The sequence below is a fragment of the Ahaetulla prasina genome, chromosome 2, assembly GCF_028640845.1.
Source record: "Ahaetulla prasina isolate Xishuangbanna chromosome 2, ASM2864084v1, whole genome shotgun sequence".
NCBI classification, from domain to species: domain Eukaryota; kingdom Metazoa; phylum Chordata; class Lepidosauria; order Squamata; family Colubridae; genus Ahaetulla; species Ahaetulla prasina.
In genome coordinates, this window is record NC_080540.1 from 221730679 (window position 1) to 221755385 (window position 24707).

The following is a 24707-nucleotide window of genomic DNA, read 5'->3' on the forward strand; positions in this document are numbered from 1 at the left end:
AGTACACATATATGACGGTACTTTTTTTCCCCTGCAGCCACACAGATGCTGGAAAATTATTCATGGTAGAGAGTATTCCTAAGCTTATCAAGGATCCTTCTATTCCATCACTAAGATCATTCACTCAGGTTTGTCATTAAATTTAAACTTGACCTGAAAATGCTCCATCATGAATTACACCCACTTTATCTAAAAAGAGTCAATTGGAAAACAAACTGCTCTGCACATGATTAGAAGCAGTTTTCACTACAAGGAAACTATGAAGGGAAAAAAAAGCCCAAAATTAATATTAGTTTTAAAGAATTCCTATGTGGCCCATCTTAATTTGATCTAGGACCTTATGACGGTCGTCGCATCCCGGGGTCACGCGATTCCCCCTTTTGCGACCTTCTGACAAACAAAGCTGGCTGAGGAATTCTGGGAGTTGAAGTCCACAAGTCTTAAAGTTGCTACGGTTGGAGACCCCTGATCTAGGATATGTTTTTTTTCCTGCAGTCTGCAATGTTTTTAGTAAACAATTTCACATCTATAATTTAAAGGTCTTTTACCTTCACTTCCTCATTCCTTTTAAATGATCAGCTTTCACAGCTGTATAATAATTGAAATGTAAAATATAAAAATGGGTTATTGTAAAAATATATGCACAACTAGATTAAAGCTGGGGTGGACAACTATGGCAACTTTATGACCTGTGGATTTCAATTCCCAGAATTCCTGAGCCAGCATGGTTGCCTATCCTTGGATTATAGCATAGTATGATTGAAAATATTTTCCTTATTTTAAAAACGATTAGTGATGCAGATACAGAATGGAAGATTTTTTTAATGATATATAACAGATATTTGTTTAACTATATTGCATCCATAGCACGCCATAAACCACATGAAAATTGCCTATGTGCCACCCATGGAAGATATTGGTCCTGAACTTCAACACATCCAGTTCACATTTTCCATCAGCAATCAACATGGGGGAACTTTGTATGGCAACTGTTTTAACATTACTGTTCTTCCAGTGGACAATCAGTCTCCAGAGGTATGTTTTTGATGCTAAGAAAGAAGTAGAAGAAAGTGGAGACTACAGCAGTGGTGGGTTTCAAATTTTTTTACTACCGGTTCTGTGGGTGTGGCTTGGTGGGCTTGGCATGGCTTGGTGGGCATGGTAGGGGAAAGCTACTGTAAAATCTCCATTTCCTCTCCACACCAGCGGAAGGATACTGTAAAATCTCCATTCCCTCCTGATCAGCTGGAACTCGGGAGGCAGAGAATAGATGGGGGCCAGTCAGAGGTGGTATTTACCGGTTCTCTGAACTATTCAAAATTTCTGCTACTAGTTTTCCAGAACTGGTCAGAACCTGCTGAAACCCACCTCCGGACTACAGGTAAACCTCAACTTACGATCGACCGCTTAGTGATCATTTGAAGTTAGAATCGACTTCCCAGGGACTACTTATAACCTGGTTCTGAAGTACTGACAGCCATGGCCCTGGTGGTCACGTGACTCATACTGGGCACTTAGCAAGAAGCCTGACTCTGAGCCATTTGGGGCATCCTGCAATTACATGATACCAAAAAGGTTATAAAGGGTCAGTCCAGTGGACGATTTGATTTACGACTGTCATGATTTATGATCATGATGAGCAGACTCCGTTATAGTCATAAGTTGAGGACTACCTGTCTTGTATATATCACTTAGGTCTGAGTTTCAGTAGGTGTAGAAACTGGGCATTGATTTTGTTCATTTATTTCCAGATGTGGATGTTTTTTCAAAATCATTTGCTCAATTGTATTTTTGGTATGATTTTAAAACAATAACCATAATAGTAATGGTGATATTTGAGAATGGAATCACGTTTTACAAAACATGCCTTTTCCCAGAGAAGGCAGGGGTGGGCAAAATAGGTTCAGGAAAGGGAATAATGGATAGAAATAGGAAGCTTTAATAATTTCTGATGCTGTCAATTCTTCTTTGGAGCTGTCAATTTTCCAATTTCCAAGCTGGAAATGGGAAAATCAGTTTTAAAAACTGTGAGAGGAGTCAGTAGGATTATTATCATTATTATTATCAGCCTATGTTGTCAGGTAGGCTATTGTTTTTACTTTTCATATGGTCTGAAGTTTTTTCCAGTTAGAAACATTCACAATCTGTTAAAACAAGCAGACTTTAGTATAATTGGATAGAATTCACAATTCTCATTCACTTTCCTAAGTGGAACGAAAGTTTTATTGGGTTGAGGAGTTAGTATGAGAAATAAGCAGGCTGTTAAAGCCCAAATGATGATTTGCCTTTTTTTTTTACATTTTCAGAATTAGCATTGTCTTTCTCTGATCTTATGATGTCCGTATTTGGAAACTGGAAAAAAAAATATTTACTATATCTGGAATCAGAACAAAACAAAACTGGTCTTTCATTTGAATCACAAGGCAGTTGAGTTTGGGAGTGGTTGTTGTCTACTTCTGGCAATTCTTTGCTTTAGCTTTCCCCATGTCCTTTCTAAAACCAATTATCATTTTTCCTCTACCCTTTATTCACATCAAGTGGGTTTCAGCAGGTTCTGACCAGTTCTGGAGAACTGGTAGCAGAAATTTTGAGTAGTTCAGAGAACTGGTAGTAAAAATTCTGACTGGCCCCACCCCATCTATTCTCTGCCTCCCAAGTCCCAGCTGATCAGGAGGAAATGGGGATTTTGCAGTAACCTTCTCCTGGATTGCGGAGGGAATAGAGATTTTACAGTATCCTTCCCCTGCCACGCCCACCAAGCAACAGCCACCAAGCCAGGCCACACGCACCAAGCCAGGCCATGCCCACCAAGCCACCCACCCCCCAGAACTGGTAGTAAAAAAAATTGAAACCCACCAGTGGTTCACATGTAGAGTTAGAATATCAGAATACTGCAAAACATTTCAAATTTTAAGTTTTTGAGGACAATGCAGAACATCTGTTTTGATTTCAGTGGGCTGTTCTTACTTCACTGGAAATGTTCTGATGCTCTTCTTGTGCTATTAGGAGCTAAAAACAGCCCAGTTTCCAGCTCAGAAAATTTCAAATTTGAAAGTCACCTCTACTCAGCATCATTGGGAAAAACCACTGGCTGTAAAATTGTTAACATATGCTGTATAAGAATGGTTGCTGTAGAACAATGGTTCTCAACCTTTATAGTGCTGCGACTCCTTTAATACAATTCCCCATGATGTGGTGACCCCTTTAATACAATTCCCCACAATGTGCCGACCCCAACCGTAAAATTATTTTCATTTATCGCACCTGAAGCCGTATTGGCTAGCAATCTGAACTGCTTGCGATTGCCTTGAGGACGGAAGCATTAAAGCGGAGACTCCTCCCCTATTAAGTTTATTGCACCTGAAGCCAGATTAGGTTAGCGATTGGGAGTGATTGCAGCTGGCTTGAGAGGGAGACATCAGAGCAAAGATTTCTCTCTTTTTTAATTCATCGTGCCTGAAGCCGAATTCGGCTAGTGATTTGAAGAGCCTGCAGCTGGCTTGTGGAATCAACCATTGAAGCGCGATTCTTCGACTCGCAAGTATACTTCCCATATTTCTGATGGTCTTAGGTGACCCCTGGCAAATCGTCATTCGACCCCCAACGGGGTCGCGACCCACAGGTTGAGAACTGCTGCTGTAGAATGACTTAAATGAAAAATGATGGTTTGTGGGGGAGGAAGATTAATTGCAAAAATCAGTTCATGCAAGATGACCTGAAAAATTGAGGGTGTATGTGGAAATAGCAATTTATTGTATATCCTTTTTGTGTGGAATTGAGGTGTGAGGATTTTTGTTGCTCCATTAAGGAGCAGTAATTCAAGAGGTGGGACAATCTTACTTTTTGTTTTGCTGAAATGGAGATTAAAGTTTTGTCAACTGAAGATCAATGTAGTGGGTGCTGGCTGGGTTCTCTGCATGTTTTTTGCATTTTGCAGTTGGCAGAAGTGAAAATAATAATGGGGTCAGTTTCAGACTTTGGGAGGACTTGTGAGTGGGACCAGCAGAACCGGAACTACCATATGATTTTGAAATCTCAATAAATCTAGCCAAATATAAGTACTCCTCAAAGCAGGAATACCACTTCCACAAGATAGGTCCTCTCCACAGGAGCGCTAAAACCACTTTAATTGAGTTTGGCTATAGTAACATAAAATTTATAATATAAAAGTTTGGCATAGTACATAAAATTATCTACCACAATGTCCTACCTGTCAGTGACTACTTTAGCTTCAACTACAACAATAGATGAGCAAATAATAGATACAAACTCAAGGTAAACTGCTCCAAACTTGATTGCAGAAAATATGACTTCGGTAACAGAGTGGTCAATGCCTGGAATGCACTACCTGACTCTGTAGTTTCTTTCCCAAACCCCCAAAACTTTAAGCTTAAACTGTCTAATATTGACCTCACCCCATTCCTAAGAGGTCTGTAAGGGGTGTACATAAGTGCACCCGTGTGCCTACCGTCCTGGTCCTAATATTCCCCTTTTTACTTACTCTTTTCATGTATCCAAATTGTTTATACTTTTACCTGTTATCTTATATATGATTGAAAAATAAATAAATTTTATTCCTTCGGGAGAAGGGTGGTCTAGAAATCTAATAAAATAAATAAATAAATAAATAAATAAATAAATAAAAATAAATAACAGAAAGTTGCTAATAGTTAGTCTGATTGTGTTGTACCTCCTTCCCTTACTTATTAGGGAGGCATTTCTTTGAATTAAGAAGGCATCTGTTTGAACTACTTCTAAATGCTAACTGGATGTTCTGGGCTTAGAAATTGTTTTGATTCTTTCTCACTATGACAACGGAACTTCCATATCTCCCTCATGGCCATCTTCCTTATCTCCTGCAAATAAGAAAATATAATTTCAGAAAATTATAGTTTTTCATTTTGGGCACAAAGGCTGACACTCTTCAAGTCCGACGTTGACCAATTGAGAAAATATTGTGAAGAGTGTCTCCAGAATGCAAAACTTTTTTTAGATGAGAGATTTTGAAGCCTGCAGAATTGTGTTCTATAGAAAAATATGCCTTAGGCCAGGGGTCTGCAACCAGCAAAGCTGGCTGAGGAACTGTGGGAGTTGAAGTCCAAAAGTCTTAAAAAAGCCAAATTTGCCAACCCCTGGCCTAGACCTAGTACCAAAACAACAGCAAAAATATTATTATAAGAGGAAATGGCAACTGTTGTATCTTTTCTTCTGCCTAGGTGCTTACACACAACTTGAAAGTGGAAGAAGGGGGCCAGAGCACCATTACCAAAGGCCATATTTTGATTTCAGATGTGGACACCAAACTGGAAAACATACGTATACATCTCCTTAAGCTTCCTCTTCATGGGACTGTTGAATTAAATGAGAATCCTATGAATCAAAGAGATTGGCTGACATGTGAAGATTTACAGATGTCCAAAGTCAGGTTAGGGAGCAAATTGCTTTTGCTGTGAAGCCATAAGCCTGATTTCAAGCCTGATCTATCCTGTTTCCCCGAAAATAAGACATCCCTTGATAATAAGACGAATCGAGCTTTTGAGAGCATGGCAATAAGCGCTTATTTCACGGTTCAAAAAAAATATAAGACAGGATCTTATTTTTGGGGAAACACAGTAATTTTGATGAAAAGTAGCCAATGTTATATTCATTGTGGAGCAAATATGTTTCAATTCTTTCCCATCCTCTCCATATTAATTCTTTGCAAATATAAACTAGCAGGTCTGAGAAAATAGACCCAAAATTGTCTCTTTCAATTTTATTTCAAACAGTTGATTCTGTATTTATAACTGGAAGCCCAATCTTCCTATGGAGAGAGATCAAGATGTATCGGAGTATAACGTCTGATCTTCAGGCAGCATGATCAATGCCCTATGAGAAAACATCAGTTATAATTAATAATCAGCTCAAAATAGAAGTGTGTGGTTGAGGGAGGTGAGAGAGAGAGAGAGAGAGAGAGAGAGAGAGAGAGAGAGGAGAGAGAGAAAGAAATGGCAAGATGGTGGGTTTGACCATGTAATTAAAAAATGGGGAGGCTTTGATTTCACAGCTGTATTAGCTCTCTTTTTTTAAGAAAAGACTGAATTTAGTGACAATGTACAGAATTTAGTGCATTACTGAAGCAGTTGGAGTGCCAATACCCTGTTTCCCCTAAAATAAGGCATCCCCTGATAATAAGCCCAAACGGGTTTTTGAGCACATGCACTTAAAATAAGCCCCCCCTGAAAATAAGCCCTCCCTGAAAATATTTAAATGCATGTGCAGCCAGTCGCCGCCATTTCCTCTGGTAGGGTTAGGGAGACAGAGCTGGAAATCAGGTAAGATGGTAAGAGGAGCCCCAACTTGCTCCACGCACCCCAAAGTAATAAGACATCCCTGAAAATAAAGCCAAGCACTTATTTTGGGGTTCAAAAAAAATATAAGACAGGGTCTTATTTTTGAGGAAACACAGTAGTTGCAATAGCAACCTTGCAAACCTAGGTTTATCCTTTGATTCCCATAGGTACCATCATAATGGTTCAGAGTTTCCACAGGATCATATTCTTTTTGAGGCTACAGATGGCATCAATTCCTTTGAATTCATCCTCCATGTGAAGGTCAGTGTAAGATTACTCCAAACATACGTCCGGTGGAAAAGTGAAATTGTCAGCGGGATTTGCGCTTGGCTTCAGCAACTGGGAATTCATAAACAGGAAGAGTTTTGTTCTTCACTTTGGAGGTTTATGTGACAGTACTTGTTAGGCAACAGATTTGATATGTAGGAGATGATGGACACCTGCACCTGTTCAGCTTATCCCCTATTGTCAGGAATGAATTTCATTTAGAGTTAAATGATGAAGAAAATGCAATGTGTCAGAAAAAGTTATTTCAGCAAAAGCCCCTTAAGAAAACCAAACTTATATTGCATTTTTATTTGGGTTACCATTCCTAGATTATTACAAATCAGACGGTTCAAAATGTTTGCCTTCTGTTTGTAAAATCAGGAAAATGTCAAGCCAAATATAGAGATTATGCTTTTTAAAAGTATAAGTAAAAGGCTAATTCTGCAAACAGTGGTCCTTGACTTAAAGCCATTTGATTCAGGGGTCTCCAACCTTGGTCCCTTTAAGACTTGTAGACTTCAACTCCCAGAGTTCCTCAGCCAGCTTTGCTGGCTGAGGAACTCTGGGAGTTGAAGACCACAAGTCTTAAAGGGACCAAGGTTGGAGACCCCTGATTTGATTAGTGACCATTCAAAGTTACACCGTGCCGAAAAAAAGTGACTTACAATCAGTCATCAAAATTGGAATTGTTACAGCAACCCCATAATTACATGATCAAAATTTGGGCACTTTGATAACAAGCATGTATTTACAATGGTTACAGCATCTTGGAGTCATGAGATTGCCACTTGCGACCTTCCCAACCCACCTTTTGACAACAAAGTCAATGAGGGAAACTGGATTCATTTAATCACTGCATGATTCATTTAACTTCAGTGATTCACTTAACAACCGTGGCAAGAAAAACTGTAAAATCAGAAGCGACTGACTTAACCATCTTGCCTAGCAATGGACATTCTGGTTCCAACTGTAAGTTGAGAACTACCTGCACTGTGATGCAGTCGCATGTCCTGTAATCTAAATGGTGTTCTTTACTTCAATTCTTTCAATAAAAACATTTCAGGAGTAGATCAGTTTTCAAGTGGGAAGAAGGTAGGCTGCCTCCTGGCCATCTTTTGCTCATGGGAACTTGCATCTCAGTAATACATGAATACATGATACAGTATACAATAATACATGAACTGCACTGTGCAGAGACCTGAATTAGAAAGACGAAGGAAAAGATGCATTTCATTTGAGGTGCTCTTACAGTGCACCTATGTAATACCCATCCTCACTTGACATCGCTTTTGTCCTTTAAATTTATTATCACTCATATATAGTACAGTAGAAAATGCAGTGAGTAGAGTAACAATAAACTGGACAAAGAGAAAGGATTGCTTTCCTTCCTATCTTCCATTCTTAACATTTCTTTTATAGAAAACAGTGATTTTTTAAAAAAATTGCTAACATGTATGGATGACAAATAGTTATCCCATGGAATGCAATCTGCAAATCGTTTGAAAAACTTCAGATACTTTTACCCAAGAAGCTGACTGTTGCTTTCTTCCCTGAGGTTTTGATCCTAGGTTTGTCCACGTGCGAAGCATGTGATTCACTGTTTATAAGCACCACAGTTGTGCTGGGTATATATGCTGAAAATTTCTTCCTCCTCTTTTTGTCCATTTCTTTCCGTATTTTAATAGGAATTAATAGGAATGTTTTCCTATTAATAGGAATTTTTCAGATATTTGCCATAGCTGAGGCGTGCTTGCTCACTGTGGCTTACACAGAGATTCACTATCGGCTGACTTCTGCTGATACATTGGACACTTCTTTTTCTTTCTTTCTCTTGAAATTCCCATTTATCCCTCAGACCTAGAATGAGTTTCTTCCAAAGTTCTGAAGTAGATTTCTAGAGGGACAGGGAGAAAGGGAGGAATGATAAAGACAGTCCGTTTGCCTTGAGTTGTTATAAAAATAATAAAGGTGGGATATAAAATAAATAAATACACGATAATCCAGCTAACTAGAAATTCCATGGCACGTGATATAACTGGAAGCAATCCTCTGTTTATGCATGAGGTGGGTAGGAGTTTTAGATTGTGGATTTTTAATGTTGTAATCTTCCTGGAATCACTGTGTATGAGTCGGACATCCATGGCATTGGCATCCTTCAGTCTCAAAAGATGATGGTATCGTGCTCTGGAAAGAGATCCTAAAACACCATCTAGTGTGGTTAAAAAGGCCAATTCGAGAGTGGCAATCCCTTCCACACTGAGGGCAGATACATTCTGTGCCCTGCCCAGCCCCCAGATTTTGCTGGTTCCGGGACTGCCTCTTTGCCTCAGCCTACCGAACAAATGTCTCTTCGAATCGGAAAAGGCCATGCTGTGTCTTTAGCCTCCAAGCTGAACGATCGGAGGTCAAGGTTTCCCAGTTGTTAATGTCCATTCCCAGGGCCTTTAGGTACCTCTTGCAGATATCCTTAGATCACAGCTGTGGTCTCCCTCTGAGGCGCTTTCCCTGCACTAATTCTCCATACAGGAGATCTTTCAGAATCCGACCATCAGCCATTCTCACGACAGGCCCAAGCCAGCGTAGACGTCACTGTTTCAGTAGTGTATACATGCTAGAAATTCTAGCACATCAGATTCCTTCGATAGTCGAAGCGGACATCCATATACATTTGTTTAAATAAATAAATAAAATATTTTTTTTCCTAGGTAATTTCTGTAAATGATGAGCCCCCGGTGATGAATGCTGACCTCATTCCCTTCATGCAGTGTCCAGAAGGACAGGCAGTGCCCATCACTTCAGAGCACCTCTATGCAACTGATAAAGATAGTGAAGACATGCATCTGATGTTCATGGTTGCGCGACCTTCTAAGTATGGGGTTGTGAAGAGAGGCGGACTGGTGATAGATCGCTTCCTCCAAGCTGATGTTGTTTCTGGAACAGTGACATATGAACATACAAGTAAGTAAAAACTTGAGACTAATTGGAGAAGGTGCAGGGAATGACCTTGAATGACAGTGGGAAGATCCATTACCAAGACAGTGATCAGACAGACACAGCTTAAGCACATTCCAAAGGACAGGCCTGAGAAAATGCTTCAAATAGTACCTTCCCTAATTCACACAAAGATAAAGTGAAGGAGGAGGGAAGCATATCCAGGCATGCAAGATTCTGTTACTATAAGTGTTCTAATAAAAGTAGTCCATTAGCATTGGTTTCATAGCTTAGTCTATTGAATATGGTTGCTACTACATAGCGGTGATGGCGAACCTATGGCATGCATGCCACAAGTGGCACGCAGCGTCCTCTGTGGGCACATGAGCCATCACCCCAGTTCAGCTTTCCCGCGCATGCATCTGCGCTTCCCGCCGGCCAGCTGGTTGTTGGGTCTCGGCTGCACATGCATGTGGGGGGGGGTGGAACGCATGAGGGCCCCTCACTCATGCATGGAAGGGTGCATGTGGGGGGGCTTACACGCATTTACAGGGAGCGGGGCATGTGGAGGGCACGCTTGCATTGCATTTGGGGGGTTTGGGCGCGGGTGCCTTCGCGTATATGCGGGCTTTGGGCACTCAGTCTGGAAAAGGTTAGCCATCACTGCTATATAGAGACCTGAGTTTTACCGGTATTATGAAAAATTATTCCCCCTTGCAGTTCCCTTGAATGTCACAAAAATGACTCTGCTATGTCTGGAAAGGCCCTTTCTGCTGATTTCTTTCTTTTTTTTCTTTAACATTGCTACACTATAACTGAAAATAAATATATTGTGTTTTCCCAGTGGGAAAAAAACCAGAAAAACAAGAAACACTGAATGCTAAATGAGAGTGAACTGTACTCAAGAACTATTTAATAGATTTACTTACTGTCCAATTTATTACCTGTCAACAGATTTTACCACTAATTTAATTCTTCAAGAAAGTTTGCTTCTCTTATCAAAAGATAAACTTTCCCTCTCTTTTCACCAGAGGAATAGTTAGCAATTTTTTTTTAATAAGTCTCTCTTTGGTAATGCTTGCCCCTGAGAAGAAATTTAATCCCATAAAACATTAGGCAGAAGTAAATTGAATAGTAACTATCTTTTTTGGCAGTTCTGCAGAATTATTCTTGCTTATTCTTCCGGATGAAAGTTGCATGTAATCAATAATAGTTTAAAATATTGGTCAGGATGCAGATGGCTTCTTTGCATTACTATGGCTAGTCATCAGGTGACAGATGCTGTAATTGATACTGAATGATCATTAATTTTATTAACTAGAGTAATAAGTTATAAATGTATAGCTTCCAAAGCACAACAGTCTCTTTTCACAAAGAACTGCAGCACACATGGCCATTACTTAATGTTCTTATGACTGATAACAGATATTTCTGTTATTGAAAATACAAGATACTTGAAATGAAAAATATCAAACAATAGCAGTCTTGTGCAAAATTGATAAACATTTGATTTACATAAATAAATCTTCCATTTTGCCTATGTATCACCTCTTTGAGCTGTCAATATTATAAAACACAGAGTGTTTATGATACCTGTCTCCATGACATAAAAGCAGATGATATTAAATAATCAGACTTGTACCTTCACTGATGACAAATGCTGGTGGGAGAGAAGGAGATTCTTGTACTGGGAGAAAACATCCATATTTGCCAGCAAATAACTCCCGGAGTGAAGTTTTTCTTTCACATTTTAGAATCCCGGTTCGTCTTAGGAATATGCATAAAGGGAAAAACTGAAATCATTTGTGAAAGTGTCACTTTAATTCAGTTGACGAGTGTCTCTTCTGACATTCTTCCCTCATGAATTCTGTCGAAGAATTGTTGGGTGAAAATCTCTCAAAATCGCCCATCCGGTATAAAACTGACAGATTTGATTTAATTTTCTCTGAAATTGCTTTGTAGCCATTTTGTTTAACAGTTCAAAGGGGTGTAGTTCACCAAGGACAGTATTTCAGATCAGAAACTGCATAATTGCATCAGGTCTAGGAACTCAACAATGAACTTTGTTAATGATTTTATTTATAAACTTTCTTATGTATTATATATTACACACATGTTAAGGAGAATGTTAACTCAGAAACTGAAGCGCTTTTCAAATCTATTTTTTTTTTCTCCAGAAGATTATTTGGAACATGTCTATAATGATGCAGTGGGACAGCCAAAATTCTTAACTTTTACTATCTTTTGTCATAGTAGTCATTAAGGAAATACTGAAATATTAAATTACTTTAGTCTTCATGCTGCATATGTCTTATATGAGACAATTGATTACCAATTTCCCACCCCCAGAATGTTTATTCTGTTTGCATTAGAAGGAAAAGATGTGTGTAGAATCTTTTGATTAGACTAGATTAGATTCAGCACAAAAACATAGATACTGCACTATAGCTGCATCACAATTTTACACATTTCTCTTAAAACTTCTTTTCATTATTCATGATTTCATAATTATTGCTGAAAATAATTTTCATACATCCTCTTGATAGGCTAATGCTGCAAAATATCGTGTACTTCATCTATATATTTTATTTTTCTAGGTGGCGAGATTGGCCTAGCTCTTATCTTTGATGTTCTTACCTTTATTGTGTTGGATGATGAAATTGATCCTGATGTAAAGGCCTGTTGTGACGATAAAGCTTCGTTTTTTCCTCTTCCATATCATAAATCCTTTCCAGTATATGATATTAATATCACAATATTTCCAGTTGACAACCAGCCACCATCCATTGCCACCGGTAAAATTATTATGGCTTTTTATGTCTGTGTAATTGGGTATAGTGATTGTGTAAGCACACACAAAATTTAGGAGATAGCAAAATAGATAAAATAAATACACATTTTCTTTGAACATTCATATTGCCAAATTCTGTCATTTAAAACTTAGGCAGAATGGTAGATGATGGAGGACATCTTCATTCATACCTGTACCAGTGGAGCAATAAAGCTTATGTAGGGTACCAGCAATACAGGTTGTCCTTGACTTACAACAGTTCATTTACTGACTGTTCAAGGTTACAATGGCACTGAAAAAAAGTGACTCATGCCATTTTTCACACTTACGACCATTGCAGAATCCCATGATCATGTGATCAAAATTCAGATGCTTGGCAGCTGACTCATATTTATGACGGTTGCAGTGTCCCAGAGTCATGTGATCACCTTTTGTGACCTCATGATAAGCAATGTCAATGGGGAAGCCAGCTTCACTTAACAGCCATGTTACTAACTCAACAATTATAGTGATTAACTTAATAACTGTGGCAAGAAATGTTGTAAAATGGAGAAAAATTCAGCTGTCTTACTTAGCAACAAAAAATGTGGGCTCAATTGTGGTCATAAATCAAGGACTACCTGCAAAAGCATTGTGCATCATAGATAATGATATCATTAATGGTATCATATCATTATCTATCAAATAGGCCAGTACCAATTTGCCTGGGCTACAAGACCTGGAAGGATGCCAATAGTCAGTCATTCATACATTCAGTTCACAACACAAACCATATTTCTTATACAAAGGTTGACCAATTGCCAGAATTACCGTACTAATAAATGTGGGTTGTGTTACAAGTTGCAAAGAAAAATAATCATGAATCCACTCTAGGATTTGCTGAAATCTTTGGGATTTGCTTAGCACGCTATCATTACATTTCAATGTGATTGTATGAATTGTATTTGAATGCTGTAGTGTGGGAAACCCAGTTTTTCACAATCAATTTTCATTGGGTTTGTCCAAGATGGACTTACCGTTCCAGCAGATTCTACAGTCATGTACTTCTATTGTAGAGGAGATCTTCAATTCAGTCACCTTGAAATCTAGACGGCTGTGTTGTGTCTCGTCCGATCTCACCACCACAGCCGGGGTCTGCTTATCTGCTTCCGAATGCTGAAGAATGTCCTAGCATGCCTCCCAGCCCCAGCCCTGGCTCCATGCCCAGACAGGCTGAAGAAGAGCAAGTATCTCCAGCCCCCAGCTCTGGCTCCATGCCCAGGCAAACGGAGCAGCTAGACCCCTCCCCCTCCTCCACAGCATGTGAGCCTGAGGAAGGTCAATTACCAACAGCTGCCGATTGGAGTGACCCTCGCATCAGAAGACTTGATAGGCGGAGGCAACAGAAGGAAGGGAGGGGCAAGCCTGGATAAGTGCTGAGTCATGGAGCCACACCCCATGGCCTATATAAAGGATCTGCTTTCTGGCATTCTCTGAGTCAGGCAAAGTCTAAACATATCTTGCTGAAGTCACTTTCTGGTCTCCTGCCTGCCCTGAGGACTTTGCTAGGACTTTGGCAGAGCTGCAGAGGCACACCTGATTCGGATTTCCCTGACCCGGCCGTCAGCGGAGGAGTGGGACACGACAGGCTGTGACAAATATAAATGCAATTCCTAGATGCAAGTGAATCGCCATAGCCCTCCTCATTCAAATGCTGCAGAACTTTTGCAGTGCTCATTCTCTTCCATTTTCAACACTCTCCTATTTAGGCGATTAGCAGAATTGCATGACATTACGAGCCTTGGTCTTTTTGGCAGGGAGAAAACTAACTACAAAGAAGAACAAACAGCAGCCCGGAGTTGTAGGAATTAATCCCAGTTGCTATTTTTGTTGTTCGAAGTCTGTGTTCAAGTCAGTTTTGAAACTGGTGTTATAACTGCAGTTGAAAGGGTAACATAATAAAGATCTGCCAGGAATGAAGTTGGCAAGATAGGAAGCAGGAGGTTTGCAGGCACCAGATAACTTTAATGTTTACACATCCCGGCTGCCTCCCTTAGCGTTGAAGAATGGCTTTCTGTTGTATTGGTAAAGTGGCAAGAAGAAATCTAGGATTTAAATGTTGCTTCACAAGGCAGATCTTCCTTCTTTTGCATGTGGTTTTCTTCCATCCTGCTGAGTTACAGCTCAGAAACTAGTTCCTAAAAAAGGGTTCAATGTCTGGAGAGCTGAGATTTCTAACTATACTGGACAAAACCCAAATATCAGAAAGAACTTTACTATTTCAGTTTGCAGGTGAGGTTACATTTAAAAATGCTTTCTGGGTAATGAAACTTCTCTACAATAATGAAGGGGAAACATATTCCAAGAATGTTTTTTTTTTAATTTCAAGGTCACTCTCCCTCTCTCTCTCCCCTCCCTCTCCCCCCCACTCCCTCCCTCTTTCTCTCTCTCCCTCTCTCTCCCTCTCCCCCCTCTTCCCCACTCCCTCTTTCTCTCTCTCCCTCTCCCTCTCTCCCTCTCCCTCCCTCCCTCCCTCTCTCTATTGGCAAAGATGGCGAAAGATAAAAGAGAGAAGAGAAATTGGAGTTTTGATAGATGATAGAGGTATAAGATGTTATAAAAAATTAGAGAAATGTGAAGTGGTTAGAAATTTTTTTCAGAAACTATATTCAAAGAAACCAATTAATCGGGGAAAATTGCAAAGCTATTTAGAAAAGTATGTGGTGAAAATTGATCAAACATATAAGGAATTGATGGAAGAAGATATAACACAAGATGAGATTAATGGAATAATACAAAAATTAAAATTAGGGAAAGCTCCAGGTGAGGATGGATTACCTGTTGAGTTTTATAAAGAATTTAAAGAATTAATAATACCAAGATTGCAAAAATTATTCAATGGAATATTACATGGTGGGGAAGTACCTTCGTCATGGAATAGAACGGTGATATCCCTAATTCCTAAACCAGATAAAGATTTAGAAAGGATTGAGTCCTATCGGCCCATTTCTTTAATTAATCAGGATGCAAAGATATTTACTGCTATTATAAGTAATAGATTAAATAGATTTATAGATAGATATATAAGTTATAATCAAGTAGGTTTTGTGAAGGGTAGATACATGAGTGATATTGTTAGAAGAGTATTAAATATTATAGATGTAGCTGAATATAATGGTGATAAAATTGGTATAGTATCATTGGATATTTTTAAAGCTTTTGATTCTGTACAATGGGAAACAATTAAAGTAATTGTGGAGGCTTTAGGCTTTGGTAATAAGTTTATACATGTTATTTCAAAATTGTACCAAAAGAGCAGTGCAAGAGTGAAGGTGAATGGAATATTAACTGAAGAGATAAAATTAGAAGCTGGTACGAGACAAGGATGTCCCCTGTCCCCAACATTATTTTTATTGGCTATGGAAATATTGACAAAAATGATAGAAAAAGATGAAGAATTAGAAGGATATAAGGGGTATAAGATAAATTTGTATGGATGATACTTTAATTATTTTGAAAATGTAGAGAAAGATTTGAAAAGATATATAAGCATTTGATAGAATTTGAAGAAATGACAGGATTGAAAGTAAATTGGTCAAAGTCAGAATTATTGATGGATAGTAATGGTAATGAGTCTGAGAATATGCAAGAGCAATTTGGGATAAGGATTAAAACACATTGAAATATTTGGGTATAGTGCTTTCACTTAAGGTTAAAGAATTGAAAAACTTAATTATGATGTGGTGATTAACGAAATTGAGAAGAAGATAGATAAATATAAAATTTTAAAGTTGTCTTGGTTTGGTAGAATTGCAATGTGTAAGATGATGTTGCTGCCCAAGTTCAACTTTTTATTCGAGATGCTACCACTAAATTTGACAGAGAAAGATATTGAAGGATATCAGAAAAACTGGATAAATTTTGCAATGGTGGCAAAAGACCTAGATTAGTGAAGAAAATGTGGTATCAAAATCAAAAGGAAGGTGGATTAGGAATCCCCAAATTATTTAATTATTACTGTATGGTATCCGGATAGTGGTAAAAATACTTAAAGGTGAAGATAACTATTGGAGAGATTTAGAGTTAAGGATATAGAGAAATTTGGATCAAGGTGGTTTTAGATAAAGCAAATTTAAAATGTGTAAGTAGAAGTTATTGGTTAAAGGGATTAAGTAAAAATGTGGAACAAATTTGTTAAAATTTTAATTCGGATATAATCTTTTGGGGAGACAACTGAATTTGGCCAATTAAAAATAATATAAAACGAATGAAGTGATTAAAGAGGAAAATATAGAAATTATTAGAGATTGGATAAAAGTTATGGAAATGAAAGGAGGAATAAAGAAATTATTGAAAAATTAGGGTTAAGTTGGTTTGAAAAATACAGATAGAAAATGGACAAAAAACTAAAGGAAAATTATTCGATAAATAGATGTGAAACTGAATTTGAATATTTAGTATCTCGGATTATGAAAGATGAAATTGGGCTAAAGGGACTCGTTAGTAGGGTTTATAAGATTATAAATTCTGATGAAAAATTACAAAGAGTGATGAGGACAAATTGGGAAAAAGATCTTAATATTGAAATACCAGAGTCAGATTGGAATGTGAATTGGAAGAGTAGAATTATGAGAACTTTATCTATAAGGATTAAAGAGCACAATTATAAAGTTGTTTGAAATGGTATTTGACTCCAGTAAGATTGTCACAAATGGATAAAAAACTAGTAAAAATGTTGGAGATGTGAGATGGAATTGGGGACTTATGAACATATGTGGTATAATTGTGATAAGGTTAAAAGTTTTGGCAACAATTGGAGAAAATGATATTTGAAATGATGGGGAAAGTAATAACATTGAGAGTGGAAACTATATTATTGTTGGTAATTAAGGAAATAGAATTAACAAAATATGAAAAGAATTGATTAGAATTATGATTATAATAGGTAGAATTATAATAGCTAGATATTGGAAACTAGATGTGATTTTTAGAATAGAAGAGTGGAATTCTGAAATGTGGAAATTAGCTTTAAATGATAAAATGACATGTGATATTAAAATTAGAAGTGGTGTGTATAAAGAAGATATTTTCTGGAAGACTTGGAAACCATTTGTGGACTTTGCGCTTGGAACATTGGACGCTTCAGTACCTGTACCTCGAGAACGTGGATTTTGGCAATCATGAGGATATATCCGAAGACCCAAATCTTCCTTTTATGTATAGCACAAGGGTGTAATAATGTATTTTTTTTGTTTGTTTGTTGTAAAAAAAGTAATAAAAAAAAAAAAAAAAAAAGAAACTGGTGTTATAACTGCAGTTGAAAGGGTAACATAATAAAGATCTGCCAGGAATGAAGTTGGCAAGATAGGAAGCAGGAGGTTTGCAGGCACCAGATAACTTTAATGTTTACACATCCCGGCTGCCTCCCTTAGCGTTGAAGAATGGCTTTCTGTTGTATTGGTAAAGTGGCAAGAAGAAATCTAGGATTTAAATGTTGCTTCACAAGGCAGATCTTCCTTCTTTTGCATGTGGTTTTCTTCCATCCTGCTGAGTTACAGCTCAGAAACTAGTTCCTAAAAAAGGGTTCAATGTCTGGAGAGCTGAGATTTCTAACTATACTGGACAAAACCCAAATATCAGAAAGAACTTTACTATTTCAGTTTGCAGGTGAGGTTACATTTAAAAATGCTTTCTGGGTAATGAAACTTCTCTACAATAATGAAGGGGAAACATATTCCAAGAATGTTTTTTTTTTAATTTCAAGGTCACTCTCCCTCTCTCTCTCCCCTCCCTCTCCCCCCCACTCCCTCCCTCTTTCTCTCTCTCCCTCTCCCCCCTCTTCCCCACTCCCTCTTTCTCTCTCTCCCTCTCCCTCTCTCCCTCTCCCTCCCTCCCTCCCTCTCTCTCCCCTCTTTCTCCCTCCCTCCCTCTCTCTCCCTCTCTCTCTCACTCTCTCTCCCCTCTTTCTCCCTCCCTCCTTCTCCCTCCCTCTCTCTCTCACACACAGAGAATATAAAAATCTGAGAAAAGCTTTAAAAGTGCATGAATCATTTTTTGCTCTCTGAAATTAAATAGCCCATTATATACATTTAATATAGTAATTCAATGTTAAAAGATTAAGTATTGGTTAAATTTTAACAACAAACTTTTAAACATCAGTAGATTAGGACTGTACTTCAGAATCTATAAGAGTAAAGCTGAATTATATACATAGCTTTGTTTTTATTAAATCATTTATTAAGTACCTAAACTTTACTAGGCATTAATTATAAATTTCAAGACAATCTCTCCACACAGGTTTCTCTTTAAAAGTTTTTATATTGGGCCATATTAACTGGATTTTGAAGAAAAATTGTATTTAAAAACAAGAGTTCTCTTATGAATGAAATTATATGCAAGGCTTAAACCCTATGACTATATTTGCTAGAATGAGCTCTAGTGTTATGCAGTGGTTCTAATTGATCTTTCTTTATTGCTGTTCCACATCTTGCAAAATAAAGCTGGTTTGCCAGTATTGTACGCAAGTACACCACATTTCAACAGCTCATGTATGGGCAAATTCATGATTTGCTGTCTATCATCCAGGCAATGTTCTGAAAATGAAGGATTGTCCCAGCAGAGAAATTAAGTACTGATGCATGAAAAATGGTTCATTATGAGCAATTCATAATAGCTTTCAGGCAATTAATGCTGTGACAAACAGGGGTAACAACCCATTTTGAGCAACCCATAAACCATTCTGAATAGCTTATCAGCAAAATTGTTTTGCAAGTGTGTTTTTTCCTCTTTTCTTCTTCTCTTGCTGAGAAAGAGGAGTCATTGGCCTGACTGGAAAACAATGGTACCAAGTGGTTGAAGGAGGATTTTCCTCATTAATTACTAGTATTTTTTTTTAGCCTAAAATCCCACGGGGATTTAATATGTTTAAATAACAGTAATCATCTCTTTCTTTCTTCTCTTTTTTGCAGGACTTGTGTTTGCTGTGCAGGAAGGTGCCTCAGCCGCTATCACAAGCGAACACTTGTATGCCACTGATCTTGACACCAATGCAGATGACTTACAGTTTGTTTTAACATCCCCTCCCCAGTTTGGGTACATAGAAAATATATTACCATCGCCTGGTTTTGAGAAAAGTAATGCAGGGATAAGTATAGGTAGGTCTGTGCGACAGAGAAGGGGCGCTTGTCTTTAAATGCAGGAAAGTTTGTACCTTCTTATGGCATTTTTGTATATGCTGATAGTTGTCTGTTGGGCTTGTTATCTATCATGTTCTCGTTAATAGATTTCACTGTATTCTGCGGAGAGAGTAGTTGACGGCGACTTCCCATGTTTATCTGATGTTAACATTGGCTCCAGCTGTAAATACAATGAATTTTCTCTTATTTCTCTGGAACCTATTCTTTGCATTATATGTGTTTTGTTAATTATCTGTACTGTTATTTTCACTAAGGTTAGAAATATGCATTTTCATTATTTTTCATTCCCTCCCCAACGTGCCTAGCTTCATTTCACATGGAAAATGTGAGGAAGATGCATATTAACTATGTTCAGACCAGGCACAAGAGAATTGAACCAACTACAGACCAATTTATGCTATACGTCACTGATGGGAAGCATCGTTCAGTGGAGGCACCCTTTTATGTCTTAATTAACCCAACCAATGATGAAGAACCAGAATTCATGGCAAGGAATTTTACAGTAAGGAAGGAAATGGAGTTCCAAGGACCGCTTTTAACAAGGCAGTAGAGCGGTCTTTTGCTTTTCCTGTCCTGTCAACATTATTCCCTGATCCTCTGTGAATGCATTTACAACTACGTCAAGCAAAATACTATGCTATGTTTATCTTCAAAACAATTTATTTATGCCTCTTAACTTTTTACCACCCTAGGCTTTGAGTCGCATTATTCGCCTGCACCAAACACTTGCAGACCTCTTTTATTTCTTGATTCTTTGGCTACCCCCGCCCCATCCCCCTTGGGTACCTAAATTTCCATGAAGCCTTGATTGTGTTGTTTTAGCTTTTGGGAGGAGAGTATGTAGGATTAATGGAAAAAGAAAACTAAATATTGCATCTTTACAATCTGCCTAATTGACTGAGTTACATAGGTTCAGTTATGTTGTGGGAACCCAAAAGTATGACACCAATCCCAGATGAGTGTAGCTACTGCAGATGAGTTGTGAATGAAAATTTACTTTTTCACTCTTTCCTTGCTTTTGTCATTCTTGTGCCAATTTCTGCTTTCCTTTTACCTGTATTACCTGTATTTTACTTTTACCTGTATTACCTGTATTTACTAACTGTATTCTGTTAGTACATTTCTTTTAATTTCTCTTTGTGAAGTAAAGTACAAAAAAAAAAAACTTGGGGGAGGGCATCCCTTTATGAAAAGTGAATTTTGATCTTTGTCTAAATACTGGAGCTTACTCGAATTAATTAAAAAGAAGAAAGCCCTTGTTACACTGAACAGTCTAATGGTAATTTACTGAGTAATATTCGATTGATCTGTAGACCTGAGAATTCTACTTCTTATCATTCATTTTGTGAAAGAGTTGACTTTTATCTTCTGTTGACTATTCAGGTGCAAGAGGGACAGATGAAGGAGTTGGATCCATCAATAATCAATGCTGTTGATTTGGATGTACCAGAAGATATCCTCATGTTTACTGTCCTTCAACAGCCCCACCATGGGTTTCTTGTTAAGGGAGTTTATGGCAACAATATTTTCCATTATAGGCAGGCAATTATTGGTCAACACTATCATGAAATTCAGGTGGATAGTTTCTCCATAGAGATTTTAAAAAATGGTAAGTATTGTATTCCTTCTTGCCATGTTGGCTCTTTGCAACAATTTCCATCAAATAATGGGCAATAGAATACTAAATTGAAAATTAATAAATGAAACTGAATTCTATTAATTAAAAAGTTCCTTAGTTCATTAATTAAAAATAGTCTGTTAATAAAACAGAGATCAAATTAGAATAAACAATCTGTATGAAGGATTTTTCAAGATTTTATCTATTGTATAAATCTTTAAGCCAATCCAATTTCCTATATCTTCATACACAGTTGACTTAAGGAATATTGGGTTCTTTATTTTTTGCCATTTAGTTGTCATATTGGCAGTAATTTGCCATATTGCAGTATTAATTACAATAAGTAATTGAGCAGCAACAACAGATACGGTAACTTATTATGTGTGCCATTTACAAATGTATAGATCTAAATAAATTTTTTCCTTTTCTTTTCTCCCCTCCTTTTCCTTGTTACCCACCTATACCCGCTACCTTTCAGGATTGAAGCTTGTGTATCTACATGATGACTCTGACAGCTTAGCTGATGACTTTTCAATCCAGCTGTCGGATGGGAAACATAAAGTGTCAAAAGCCATTTCAGTTAAGGTTATCCCAGTTAATGATGAGAAACCGGTGCTCCGCAGGTAAGCCACAAATACCTCTTCCAAACCACTGAGTTTATACGGACCAAATGATTCAGCACTGATCACATTTGTGATTAAAAGAATTCATCTTTGGCAAATAGCCACCATTAACACTAGTAATGTTTTCATGTAGTATTCCTCCTCATTGAAGAACATTGTGTAATGAACAGTGAAATAAAAGTTAGCTAGTTCTGAATAGGACACACACACACAGAGGGAAGGAAAGAGACCTTGGATATGCATATTCTAATGGGATACATGCAAGCAAATCTTACATATTCCAATTAAATTATTGTTTGGATGGTTTGGGAAGGTGATAAAAAAGCAACAACAATATTAGCATACCCCCTATTGGTCAAAAATCAAAAATAGATTTTATTTCCTCTGTTCATCCAAGGAGACAAAACCTACTTATATTGCTATCTATACCAATCATTCTTCAACCTATTTGAAAAAAGATGCTATTAGTTGTGGAGAGAATACAAAACAAGCTTCTCCTCAGCAGACCTTCAAAATCCTGTACTCATGCCTTCAGAAGTAAATGCAGAAGGTTCCCAAAATTACCATCATTTGGATGTACCAGAAGATATCCTCATGTTTACTTGTCCTTCAACAGCTCCACCATAGGTTTCTTGTTAAGAGACTATTTGGCAACAATATTTTCCATTATAGGCAGGCAATTATTAGTCAACACTATCATGAAATTCAGGTGGATAGTTTCTCCATGGAGATTTTAATATCCTGTACTCATGCCTTCAGAAGTAAATGCAGAAGGTTCCCATAATCACCGTCAGGAGAAGAGAATGGAAAGAAAGGATTGTGCAAATTTTCCCTTGCAAGTGAATGTATTGGGCATTTTGAACAATGCCAGGTTGAATCAGAGAACCAGAGCATTCAGGAGAGATCTTCTACAGCGTTAGCTTCTCCCCCCCACCCCCCGCAACCTCTTATATTATTTTCCTGACAAGAGAAAGGTGCCCTTTACAAAACACAAGAGAAAAGATAGCAACGGAACTTTTTGCATTGCTAGGAAGTTCACTAAGAGGGTGCTTTGAAATTTGAGGTAGCAGGGTTGTTTTTTTAAAAAAACTTCAAAGCAACCTCCTTGTGTGCTTGCTAGAGGCACAAAGGATCCCATTGTATCCTTGCTCCAACTGCCTTCTACTTTTTATAATGTGGCATGGTCACTACAAACAGAAGAAAGAAAGGAGAACAGGTGTCCTTCCGCTGCTAACACAGATGGACACAGACTATATTGCATTAAAAAAAAATCTGTTAGAAAGCTAGGATGAGCTAAACTCTCTGCCGAATTCCAAAGGGAATTGAGATTCTATTCACCAACTGTTCTCTGTGCTTTATGTTTAGCCTTGTTAATTGGGATGAATTCACAGGGCAGCAAAAACCCTCTGCAGCACTAACGTTGACTGTTCCATCAGAACACCTAAAAAGCCCTCAAGGGATTTTCCAACATTAAAGCCGTACCTTTAAGCATTCATTATGAATTAGCTCTTTTATTGTCCCTTTCTTGCCAATCTCCCCCATCACTTTCTTCGAGCAGCAGAGGAATACAGAAAAAAGAAAAGAGCATTTTCTAGACTGAACCCAACAGATAAAATGATACTAGTCCCCAGAAAGTTGGGAAAGTAGCCCTGACTGGAAAGGTACGTTGTTACTAGTAATAGTACCTGATAGAATTTTGAGGGGGCTCCATGTAGAAAGCATCTCCCCTTGAATGAGGAAGAATATAATTTTTTTATAACATTAGATTTATCAAATGATGCTCAGAAGATGCACGAAAAATGCTACAGTGCAATATTTTTGTGATGTTGAGCATTAGCAGCAACCTCATAGTTACTAGAGAGATGTGAAGTGATGAACTTTTATTTGACAATAGCAGGCTTTGGTTGCTGGTGTGTGTTTGTGTGTGTATGTATGTGTAGAGGAACTGCTAGTCTAGGTGCGTCTGCCTATGAGCACAGCTTTGAGCCATCATTCCAGTACATTTGATGGAGCTTTTAAAAAAAATAGTCTTTTCCTTCCCCCAAACAGATAGCTGAAGCAGAAATGGGGGGCTTATCCCCCCCTTCATTCATTTCATGGAGATCATCCATAATAAATGTCATAATCCGATTTTATCGGATGATCTACCTCTTTATGATTGCAGGCCAAAAACAATGCTGTGCCAAGCAAGCTTCAGACTTGGGAAAATCCCATTGGAAAAGCAGTAGCCAATGCAATCCTGCCTTAATGTAATAGAGTGATAAAGGTGCAGACCTCTAGCAATAGGTAGCAAGACATGGGAAATTCTGTGGCTCCTTGAAGACTAATTGGTGTAGGATACATATGCTTTTTTCTAAGACAACAGATGCAGGAGGCTATTCAAGCTCAGGAGCAATAAAATGTCCCATTCTGTTTGTACTATGTATGGGATTTCCATCCTCATATTGGCTTCTCTCCTGATCTTTTAACAGCAGACTAAAGCACAGAAAACAGTAAAAAAAAAAAAGTCTTCCCAGTATTCATCTCCATCTCTGAGCAATTTCATCAATTTTGTTTCTGTCTTGGGTACAGAGAAAATCCTTTTGACATGCTAGCAGCTCACTTGCTAGTAACATGGTTGCAGTTTTGGACTTGATTAGGTTGACTTGAAGGGAATGGGAGCTCTTTGTGAACAAGTTTGCACCATCGATCTTTTCGGAAGCTTTTTCAAGCTAGAGCTAGAAAATAATCAGTGCTCCTAGCAGCCAAAATGTATGGATTTGTTCTCAAAATTAAGCCTTTTCACAGAAGTACTTATGACCCATAAATACACAAAGATGTTTATTTTTTTTATACCATGTGGCAACACTTAATCAAATTACTTGAAGAGAAATACCAGGAAATCTCTGATAGGCTTGTGCAATAAATTAAATGGGAAAGTTAAAAAAAATATCCTGGAAAAGAGCAGTAATACAACACTTCTGTTGCCAA

At 37.9% G+C, this 24707-nt stretch overlaps 1 protein-coding gene across 1 annotated transcript in view; it reads left to right on the forward strand.

The window, feature by feature from the left end:
* FREM1 (FRAS1 related extracellular matrix 1) overlaps positions 1-24707 on the forward strand; it is a 111998-nt gene that overhangs the window by 45775 nt on the left and 41516 nt on the right. The window contains exons 12-21 of the mRNA XM_058169048.1: positions 38-128; positions 868-1035; positions 5217-5425; positions 6500-6593; positions 9305-9557; positions 12128-12325; positions 19269-19454; positions 19802-19998; positions 20880-21105; positions 21593-21737. Coding sequence (XP_058025031.1) covers positions 38-128; positions 868-1035; positions 5217-5425; positions 6500-6593; positions 9305-9557; positions 12128-12325; positions 19269-19454; positions 19802-19998; positions 20880-21105; positions 21593-21737 — 1767 coding nt within the window. The remainder of the gene's footprint in view (positions 1-37; positions 129-867; positions 1036-5216; positions 5426-6499; positions 6594-9304; positions 9558-12127; positions 12326-19268; positions 19455-19801; positions 19999-20879; positions 21106-21592; positions 21738-24707) is intronic.